The 10,063-nt window shown below is 54.2% G+C and overlaps 4 protein-coding genes across 4 annotated transcripts; 1 reads left to right on the forward strand and 3 right to left on the reverse strand.

The window, feature by feature from the left end:
• Window positions 1–258: 258 nt before the first annotated feature.
• BBK36DRAFT_1133899 (phenylalanyl-tRNA synthetase) lies at window positions 259–2,527 on the reverse strand (the record flags this gene model as incomplete). Its single annotated transcript, XM_024892125.1, has 12 exons — window positions 2,103–2,527; window positions 1,806–2,037; window positions 1,659–1,740; window positions 1,516–1,582; window positions 1,406–1,432; window positions 1,155–1,348; window positions 977–1,099; window positions 874–923; window positions 731–812; window positions 652–669; window positions 524–593; window positions 259–464 (listed from the first exon to the last, which is right to left on the reverse strand). The coding sequence occupies exons 1-12, from the start codon at window positions 2,493–2,495 to the stop codon at window positions 261–263; spliced, it is 1,542 nt and encodes a 513-aa protein (XP_024753531.1). The 5' UTR covers window positions 2,496–2,527.
• Window positions 2,528–3,576: 1,049 nt separating this feature from the next.
• Window positions 3,577–4,824, reverse strand: BBK36DRAFT_1108400 (WD40 repeat-like protein; the record flags this gene model as incomplete). The annotated part of the gene is made up of 4 exons (XM_024889360.1): window positions 3,577–4,354; window positions 4,435–4,530; window positions 4,593–4,632; window positions 4,698–4,824. The coding sequence occupies 4 exons, from the start codon at window positions 4,822–4,824 to the stop codon at window positions 3,577–3,579; spliced, it is 1,041 nt and encodes a 346-aa protein (XP_024753532.1).
• Window positions 4,825–6,258: 1,434 nt separating this feature from the next.
• On the forward strand, window positions 6,259–8,706 carry BBK36DRAFT_1109128 (PFU-domain-containing protein; the record flags this gene model as incomplete). The annotated part of the gene is made up of 3 exons (XM_024889437.1): window positions 6,259–6,306; window positions 6,373–7,867; window positions 7,928–8,706. The coding sequence occupies 3 exons, from the start codon at window positions 6,259–6,261 to the stop codon at window positions 8,704–8,706; spliced, it is 2,322 nt and encodes a 773-aa protein (XP_024753533.1).
• A 511-nt stretch (window positions 8,707–9,217) lies between these two features.
• BBK36DRAFT_1173537 (hypothetical protein) lies at window positions 9,218–10,063 on the reverse strand (the record flags this gene model as incomplete). Its single annotated transcript, XM_024895869.1, has 3 exons — window positions 9,218–9,445; window positions 9,506–9,834; window positions 9,925–10,063. 3 exons carry the CDS (start codon window positions 10,061–10,063, stop codon window positions 9,218–9,220), a joined length of 696 nt encoding a protein of 231 aa, XP_024753534.1.

Genomic DNA, 10,063 nt, shown 5'->3' on the forward strand with positions numbered 1-10,063 from the left:
ATTATAATGCATGATGAGGTTCGGATTTTGCAGTCTGCGATCAAGCAAGTCGTTACATCATTGCTTCTGCCTGATGGAGATATCGTGACAAAATCATGGGACGCTCCAAAACTGTCTTGGCGTCCGTCTTTGTTTATTTCGCTTCTCTCTTCTTCCTCTTCCTTCTTCTCGTTCCCTGGATGAGACATGTCTTTCTCATTCGCCTAGTCATCACCCCTGTCTATATTCCTTCTGCATCATCCTTCGTCTTGCCTACCTTTCTAATCTTTGTCCAATCGTACAGCCGCGTTCCTTTCGATGAAGTTGAGGTCCACTTGGTGGCCCAGCAGCTCGCGGATATTTGAAATGGCGTACTTGATCATCGTCGGTCTCTCCAAGCTGAGACCGAAGCCGTAGACTCTCAGATCCTTGGGCAGGCCCATGGCCTCGAGCATTTCCGGTCGGAACATGCCACTGTTGCCGATCTGGATTTTGCCTCGCCGTTAGCTTTCCAACCATTTCGTCATGTTATGCGTTCTCCTACCTCTACGAGCTTCTTCAGGCCCTTGTGGTAGCTGAAGAGCTCCATACTGGGCTCTGTGTAGGGGTTGAAACTGTTTCCTTTGTCAGTGACCCACATAATATAGTCTGCGAAGCTGCATCTGTCCTTACGCTGGCTTGAACTTGAGGCTAAAGTGGGTTCATTAGTACTAGATCACAGACCTGAGCAATCAGGGAGGGTTTCACTCACTCTGTCAGGCCCATCTTGGCAAAGAAGGTCTCGAAGAATTCCATCAGACCACCAAGGGTCAGTCCGTAGTCGGCAATGACACCTGTACTATTGTCAGCTTCCAACCCAGACACCAAAGCATCTTCCTGTCCGATCTATCATACCTTCTACCTGGTGGAACTCGCACAGATGTGTCGCATCCACAGCCTCGTTTCTGGGTACTTTGTAAGCCACTTCACACGTATACTTCGAAGCATTGATTATTACCTGAAAACGCGGTCAATGGAGAAATAACGGACAGGAGGCACACGGCCGTCCGGACCCTTCTTCGCCGCCAACTTGTATAGCATAGCCGCCGAAACAGAGGTTGTGTGAGTGCGAAGGACAAGTCTATCCCCAGTTAGCCTAGGCATTTAGAGGAGTAATGACGTTCAGAAATACTTGCCTTAATGACTCCTCTTCGGCCCAGGGGTATCGGTAGCCAATAGAGCCGTACTTTCCATTCTCGTGCACCTGTTTTACGTTCTCAAAGTACTCTTCGTAGTTTTGCTTATCATCTGCAGAGGTGGGTCCGGGCCGGCCAGCCGTCTTGGGGTCGGAGATGTAAAAGGTATCCTGCAAGTCTCGGGCAGGGTGTTGCTATTCTATTTTTAGCGAGGCTGGAAGGGGAACTCTGAGAGATTGGTATATGATTACCTGAGGAACGAAGAGAGCGTCAAAGTTCTATACGGCTCTGATATTAGCATCCTTGACCATTGTTGGCTTCAAAGCGGCCATGAGCAAGAATCGTATAGATCCATACGTACCCAGAAGCCAGACTCGATGTACTGGTTGGTGGGCATTTCCGTGAAGCCAGTCTCGAAGAAGATTTGCCTGCCGAGAAACGACGAGTTAGGATCCCGGTGCATGCCAATCCGTTGAGGTATGGTGATCTATCTGTTCGACTAACCGGAACTCGTGTCGCATCTTGTTGAGAGGGTGGAGAGCCCCTGAGGCCTGGTGCCCGCCCAAGGCCTTGAAGTTGTACGGCTCTACGTTCGAGGACGATCGTTAGCAAAGATGGATCCATATTTGACTTCTCCATGGAAGCACCCACTGAAGTTTGCCGTCTTCCATGATCCAGACGCAAGCATGTCGGCCGTCAGGTCCGTCTCCTCCTTGACAATCTCGAGCGCAAACTTGGGGCCCTTGGAAATCTTGAAGGAAATGACTTTTTGGGTGCTGAGCAGCTTTCGCTTCTTCAGGTCGGCAATGATCTTGGGGTCGTGCGACTTGGTCTCCTTGATGAAGCGGAGCTGCGATCTCGTTACGTCCTCGATCGAGTCGACCTAGAGAGAGAAGAGTCTCCAGATTAGATCACCTTGCCCAGTCTTATCTTCGAACCGAGACTAACCAGCGCAACGAGCTTGTTGTCCTCCTTCTTGATCCACTTCTCCCTAAAGGCCTTGCCCTGGCCAACCTTGGTCACGTTCTTGTCGCCAATCGTCGTCTCCAGGTCCTGGATCGAGAGACCGCCAAGGGCCTTGTGGACGGCTTCAAAAACGCGAGCCTCGTGGCTTCCATGCTGGACAATCTCCTCGGCTTCGGGCTCGAGAACGGCTTCCTGTCGCTCAATCTGCTCGTAGACGACCATGGACCGTGAGGAGAGGCGATCGAGAGCGGCCTTGAGCGTCTCAAAGGGCACGTTCGGGAAGGCCTCGGTCGAGAGGATCTGGTCGGTGTTGGCCAGTGCCCGGAGGACATCGTGAGCGAGGTCGCCGGCTGATTCAGCGGATGTGGGAGCCATGATGCTGCTGTCGTGCTTCGGTTTGCCGCCTTTCGAGACGCTGAGTTGACGATGTTTTGGCGCAGCCTCTTTTTTTGGTCGAAATCGGCGCCTCGCAAAGGTGACTCAATCTTTTGGCTGGGCAAATGGAGGGGGAGGGGCAGAATGCGGGCGTGTTGCAACAACGTTTTTCCGGCCTCAGGGCGGTTACCGGAGGAGGTACGGGGTACTTTGTACCGAGCGCGGGCTTGTGCGGCAAACGCTGACAGGGGTAGCAGAATTGCTGAACTATATGTCACTACTTTGCATACCCTAAATGTGACCAAGTAATCCACGAGTTGCATGCTGTTAAACTATCTCGACGACAATGTAAATCAAATGAAGAAAAAATACAAGTTGAAAATTCAAAGAGAAGAAGAGAATGAGGGGCATTCAAAAGAGCTGGGAAGGTAGTAGATGTTTAGGAGGAAGGTAGAGGGATTAAGTGAAAGGAGGCAAGATGTCGTCACCATCATCACCATAAAGAACTGCCACACCGGGTGGTACAATGTCTACGGAACTACGAAGAAGCAGAATAGGAGCTTGCAGACTACAAAGCATTCAGGCTAGGAGGCTACACATCACAGGATCGCAATAGGAAATTGACTGATGCGTCTTTATTATTCCATTTGATATGCCAGCAGATAAGCTACCGATAGTATGGCTCAAATGGAGCTGTCTCAAAATATGTGTGGAACTACATGCTGTTCATATAAGCATGTATATAAGAACACATGGAACCAGTCATCGCCGCGGCGGCGGCGATGGCAAGGATGGCTGCCCGACAAGTCTCCCAATTCTGCCGTTCCAGTCCTAGGCTTGCTTCTCAAAGCAGCATCTAGTACTTGAACGGAAAGGGGCTTCGGCGTCGTGAACTGCGGCTGCAGGTGGACGCCTCGTCAGCAGAGTTCAAGTTCTGGCGAGCAAAGGAGCTCTCGCTCAGCTGCGCCAAAGACGAGCCGACGGACACATCGTCGAGGTCGCGGCTGCTGTTAGGCGTGAAGCATCGGCTCGAGGTGCGCGCCGCGTCCGAGGAGGAGGTGAAGCTGCGGTCGACGTCTCTCTAGTCCGTAGATCGCTCGGGTCCGCCTCTCCACAGGCCGTAGAAGCCGTCGCAATTCTTCCACATCTTGATGGTTCCGTCCTCCGAGGCTGTCGCGTACAGCTTGCCGTCGGGCGAGAAGGCAATGGACCAGATCGGGCCGTGGTGGCCCTTGTGAACGTCCAGCTCCGCCTCGGTGTCATAGCTGATAACCTTGGCCCAAGTTCCAGGCTCTTCTCCAACCACCAGCTTGCGGCCCTTGACGTCGAGACCCACGCTGGCAATGGTGTAGGGGAGCACGATGCGCTTCAGCTCTTCCATCGCGCGAGGACCACCCCAAAAATAGGCGGTCTTGCCTGCAGAAACGGCGAGAACGGGCTTTCCACCGCCAATATCCGTGACAGAAGCGTACTCGGGCGCGAGAGACACCATCTCGCAAGAGCGGATTTCGCCGTCCAGCACTTCCTGGCGGATGCAGGCACGGGTGGGAAGATCCAGCCAGCGAATGGTCTTGTCCGAGGCCGTGACAATGACGTTGGGGTCCTGCGTCCAGCAGATGAACTTGATGGAGCCCTCGTGGATGCCTTCGCCGATTTCAAAGCCAGCCGTGGCGGGGATGGTGATGGCATTGCCCCTTCCGGCACCGGGAACGTCAGACAGGTCAAAGACGCGCAGCTTCTTCTCCATGCCGCCGGTGGCCACGAGGTCCGCGTTGTCAGGCGGATACGCAATAGCACGGACGATATGCTCATGCTGCAGCGTGTACAGGAGCTCGCCGGTGTGAGTGTCCCAGATTTTGCTGCAGACTCGGGTTAGACACGTGCGCTTCCCACGCTCGCGGCAGTGGTAGGTTTGGGAGAGATGCCAAGTATCACATACGCAGTAAAGTCGGCAGACGCGGTGGCGGCCGTGGAGGTGTCCGGGCTCAGTCTAGCCTGCCAAACAGCGCCCTTGTGGCCGATGAAAGTGCCGATCCTGACGCACAAGGTCAGCACGGATCTGTCTATATCGCAGGGTTGCACAAGAGAAAACTATACCAGTCGCCCGTAACACCATCGCGGAGCATCGGATTGCCATCTGTAAATGCCAAGGTCAGGGTTGAGTTAAACAATTGCATTTGGTTGAAATTGAGGGCTGCTTACCTTTGCAGGCCGAGATCATGTAATAGCTGTCTTCCTTCTCAAGCCGAGAGAAGCTGATGTGCGGAACCGGTCGCGAGTGACCGTGGCACGTCAAGGGGACGTACTGTCGGGGTGCCTCGGACGACATGGCGATAGTCGTAGGGTATATCGTGGGTGTTAAAGTAGAGACTGATAGACTGCCGGTTCTCTGCGTGTGGTAGAGATCGAGGGTGGGAGTTTAACGCGGCTGGAAAATAAAAAGGACTGGATAAAGTGTTTCAAGTTCGAAGATGGGTAGATATGGATTAGGGGGGCAGCAGGCTCTAGGCGACGCAGCGAGGCCCAGCTTTGATAAATGAGAGGCTGCAACACTTAAAGTCGGAAAAAGAAGAGAATAAGAAGAAGGAAAGTGCGGAGGGTATAAATTGGCCGACGAAGACAGAGTGGAGGGTTCCGAGCTTGCAGTGATCGAATCGCGTCGAGGGCAGTAGTCTCAAAGCTGCTATGCAGGGAGTCGAGGCAGCTCACAGCGGGATTCGTGCGGCTTGCGGCGGGAGAAACAGGGCCAATAAGCGGGAGGGCAGGATGCCAGAGAGTGTCTGTGCCCGGCTTCTCGGGGGGTTCTGGGGAAGAAGTGGTAGGGCAGGGCAGAGAGGCGATCACCGGCAGCCCCTTTGATGGGATTGAGGATCTAAGATTTGGAGACGCAGAACGATCTGGATGATGATTTCTGTCAGCTGCTGGGGAAGCGGGGCAGTTAGGCAGCTGGCACTAGGCAGGTTGGCAGGTAGCTGTTGACCGGTAACTGCCCTGTTAACCTGGACTGTTTAGCAGGAGACAGGCGCTATGGCAAGCGCTGTAATTGTCGAGCGATTGGGTGCCTTGGGTGCCTATGCCTCTGACACCGCCACAAAAGGAGGGGTCGCAGATGAGGTATTTGGGGTGGCGTTGATGGCTCTTTGCTTGCGTAGCGGCTGTTCCTAGGTAAGTATTCATAGGTGCTCAATAGATAGCAACATATAGCTTCGGGTTTTTTCTTCTCAAGCCTTTGAATTTTCAATACATTATTTACGGGACTGTTATAGTCCGAAAAAATAGCTAGAAAATCACAGAAAGCTTCCAAGACTCCTTAGGTACTAATGCACTCGCAGGGCCAAGGGCTCTTCGAGGTGCAAGGCACAAGCCACATTCGGCCGCTTACCAAAGCTTCCAGGCCCCTCGCTGGAGCTACCCGCTAAAATACCCACTGAAGCCTGTGCCTGTGCTGTGCCTGGTGGGGCGTCGCAGTCAACAGCCGGGGTACGTATTTCCCGTCATACTCCCTCGATGACCAACTGGAAACAGCTGCACCAAACCATCACCTCCACCATCTCCAAGCTTCCATTCTCATCCACTCCCTCTGCAAACGCTGAGATCGCCTGACAAAGCAATTCCGCTGCTGCCTCCGGGCCATTTCCATCAAAGCCACGCGCCTCGTCTTTTCTTCTCTCCTGTTCCTTGATCTGTCGTCTTCTCCATCGTCATCGTCACTCCCCTCTTCGCCGGACTTGAGAGACCAACCCCACCACAGCTTGCCAGAAGCATGGCTGAATTCAAGCTCTCAGCGCAGCTTCTCGGCCACGAGGCTGACGTACGAGATCCCTTGGGCCCAGTTACTCACGATGCCTTGCTTTGCTAACTCCTCTATGCGCCACAGGTCCGCGCCGTTAGCTTTCCCTCCCCCGATTTCGCCCTCTCGGCCTCCAGAGACTGCACGGTCAGGATATGGCGGCGCATACAAACAAGCCCGCCAGCTTTCGAGGGAACGCTGGTCAGCCGCGGCTCCGAATACGTCAACTCGGTGGCCTTCTTCCCCCCGAACCAAGAGCACCCGAACGGCCTCGTGGTGTCGGGAGGCAAGGACACCATCATCGAGGTCAAATCGCCCAACTCCTTGGCGACCGACAACGCTGAGCGGCTCCTCATTGGCCATGCACACAACGTCTGTACGCTGGATGTCTCCCCCAAGGGAACATACCTCGTTTCGGGCGGATGGGACGGCCAGGCCCGTGTGTGGAACCTGAGCAAGTGGGAGACTGAGCTGATGCTCGGTGGCCACGAGGGCATGGCTGTCTGGAGCGTTGTTGCCATTGACGAGACAACTGTGGTGACGGGCTGCGCGGACAAGAGCATTCGGGTGTTTGATCTGACGCAGGGCAGAGGCGGCGAGGTCATGCCCGCGGCCACCATCTACACTCCCGATGTTGTTCGAGCGCTGTGCAAGGTCCCTAAGGGCCACCCCAGCGGTGCGGACATTGCCAGTGCGAGCAACGACGGCACTCTGCGGTTGTGGAAGCTCAACGGCCAGCAGGTCAGCGAGCTTCATGGACACGAGAGCTTTGTGTACAGCCTGGCCAGTTTGCCATCCGGCGAGCTTGTCAGCTCCGGCGAGGATCGAACCGTCAGGATATGGAAGGGGACCGAATGCATCCAGACCATCACGCACCCGGCCATATCTGTGTGGACGGTTGCTGTCAACGCAGAGACGGGGGATATCATTACCGGCGCCAGTGACGGCGTCGCACGCATTTTCACCCGGCGATCGGAGGCCATGGCAGATGATGCCACTCTCAAGGAGTTCCAAGACTCTGTCAAGGCCTCGGCCATCCCGCAGCAGCAGCTTGGAGGCATCAACAAGGAGAAACTGCCGGGCCCAGAGTTTCTGGCCTCCAAGGCTGGCACCAAGGAGGGCCAGGTTCAGATGATCAAGGAGAGCAACGGCAACGTCACGGCTCATACTTGGTCCATGGCACAGCAGCAATGGATCAATGTTGGCACCGTGGTTGATGCCGTCGGCAGCACGGGCAAGAAGGTTGAATACAACGGACAATCCTACGATTACGTATTCGACGTCGACATTGAGGATGGAAAGCCCCCGCTCAAGCTACCCTACAATCTCTCCGAGAACCCTTACGAGCGAGCAACTAAGTTCCTCAACGACAACGAACTGCCGCTGTCCTATTTAGACAACGTGGCGAATTTCATCACCGAAAACACCAAGGGGGCTACTCTTGGAAAGTCTGCCCCTTCCTCGGGACCTGATCCATATGGCACAGAGTCACGATACCGACCTGGCGAAGAATCCCAGTCGCAATCAGCAAAGGTACTGCCGCAGAAGGAGTACCTTAGCATTTCAGCTGCGAAATTCGATGGTGAGTTGCCTATTAAGCAAGCATGGCAATATTCGCAATTCTCATACTAACTCCTAATAGCCATCTTGAACAAAGTTACAAATGTTAATAAGACTATGATCTCTTCTGGTCGGAAAGACGTGGCCCTAAATCCAGGAGAAGAGAGCACCCTGCTGTCAGCAAAGGCAGCTCTGGAATCTTCAAAAGCCATTCCTGCCCCTGCACTCAATGTGATTCTCAAGATTGTCACTGAGTGGCCATATTCTGATCGACTCGCTGGTCTCGACCTGCTCCGCTGCGTGGCCAGATACCCTATAGCAGCGCAATTTAAGGGGCCCTTGAACGAAAGCCTCGTGGATATAGCCATTGCCTCGGCGGTTCCCGATGACTTCCCGCCCAACGAGAATGCGGCCATGATGGGCGCTCGAGCATTGGCTAATCTCTTTGGTTCGGCTGATGGTCGAAGCCTTGCGAGCTCACAAGCGGACAAGGCCATTTCGTTTATAGAACGTATCACGGGCATCAAAGGGGGCGAGCCCATTGGCAAGTTCAACCGCAATGTCCTTGTTGCGGTGACAACGGTGGCGGTTAACTATTCTGTTCTTGTCAACAAGGAGAAGCTGCTGACTCCCGAGCAACGGCGACGTCTGGTTGCTGTGCTTGGGACCGTCCTCAGGGACCAGACAGATTCGGAGGCTCTGTATCGAGCTCTGGTTGCTCTCGGCACCATCCTGTCGACATCCAAGGATGAAGCAAAGAACCTCGGCGTGACGGCGTGGATTCAGGGTGCGGCGAACAAGAGCTCTGAAGAAAGAATCAAGGGCGCGGCGAGTGAGTGTCTGAATCTGATTCCCCGGTGAGCTTAGGAAGGATGAGAAAATGTACTAGAATATGAGAAGTTAAGGAAAAGGGGCAATCGTTATATAAGACGCCCAGATGATCTCGGGAGCATGCGCATAATGAATAAAGGTATTTTATCAGCATGAGAAACAGGTAGCATTGCTCTCTATACACACATATAAACCACTCTCTATATACATGCTTCGCTTTGTAGGGCATTATCATCTTGGAGCTTGAGCATTTCAAAGTAAAAGTCGTGAAATATACAGGCTGTAAATAACCAAACATGGCCTCGCCTCCCTATTTTCGTAAAACGCCAACAACGCCCATGTCCTGCTTGCCATGCTACTTAGGCAAGAGGGTGAAATAACTGCAAAAAAGGGAGGGTACCAACTCTCGTCGACAGAGTGAGATCCAGGGGTATATGTTGGAAATAGTTACGCGCATGACAAACAAACACGCAAGACTGAAAAGGGACAGAGAAAGAAATGATGAAGCGGAGAAGGAGGCAGAAAGGCAAGCAAATCTTCATCACAGAGCCATCCATACCGCTCCGGCAACAAGCGGCAGCCACCCGGCCCAGCTGTAGTATCTCGGCGCCGACCCAGTCGTCGTGGAGGCGATGACGTCGAGGTCGGGCTCCTGCGTGGTGACGGTGTAAATCTGGGCGAAGCCGAACTGCGTCGAGTTGAAGCAGTTTGTCTCGTTGACGATGGGGATACGTGGGTCGCCTGGTTCAGCGAAAATGATGTCGACGCACTGGATGACGATTAGCTTTGGATGATGCATCAAAGAGAGGTATGCCAAGTGGTGGCTTACAGAGTACAGAGATGCTCCGTGCTGAGCCAGTTCCACAACCTGGATCGTCGCCTTATCACCGGCCGAGACGTTTGCGCCAGCAGGCAGCGGGACCTGCGGCAAGCAGACCGTCCCAGGGAAGGGATTGTTCGTCGGCCCGAGGAGCATGAACGGCTTGACCATGATGTTGGACATGTTCGGGGGACCGCCGTCGGGGCCGTCGGTGCCGTATCCGAGGTTGATCTGGAGCTGGGCCTGGAGATGGCCGCGGAACCAGCCGGGCTGGAAAGAGACGGCGCCGCCGGTGGTGGGCCAGTATGTTCGGTTCCTGCTCGTTCCCATGCCGCCACCTGAATACTGCATGTTAGTGATGATGCTTGGGTTGAGATACATCCCACGAAGCGTCGAGGATAGGAAGCTAGAAGCTGGGTGCTACTGACATGGATACATCCACTGCATGCCATAGGGAAACGTCTCGTTGGTGATGAGGTTGTTGCCGCGCCATCCCGGGTATACCATGACGGTATGGGCCTCGATGAGGGCCGTCAGGGCGAGCGTAACAAGTAATGACAGCCGCAT

This window comes from Trichoderma citrinoviride (genome assembly GCF_003025115.1).
Source record: "Trichoderma citrinoviride strain TUCIM 6016 unplaced genomic scaffold BBK36scaffold_1, whole genome shotgun sequence".
Classification (NCBI taxonomy): domain Eukaryota; kingdom Fungi; phylum Ascomycota; class Sordariomycetes; order Hypocreales; family Hypocreaceae; genus Trichoderma; species Trichoderma citrinoviride.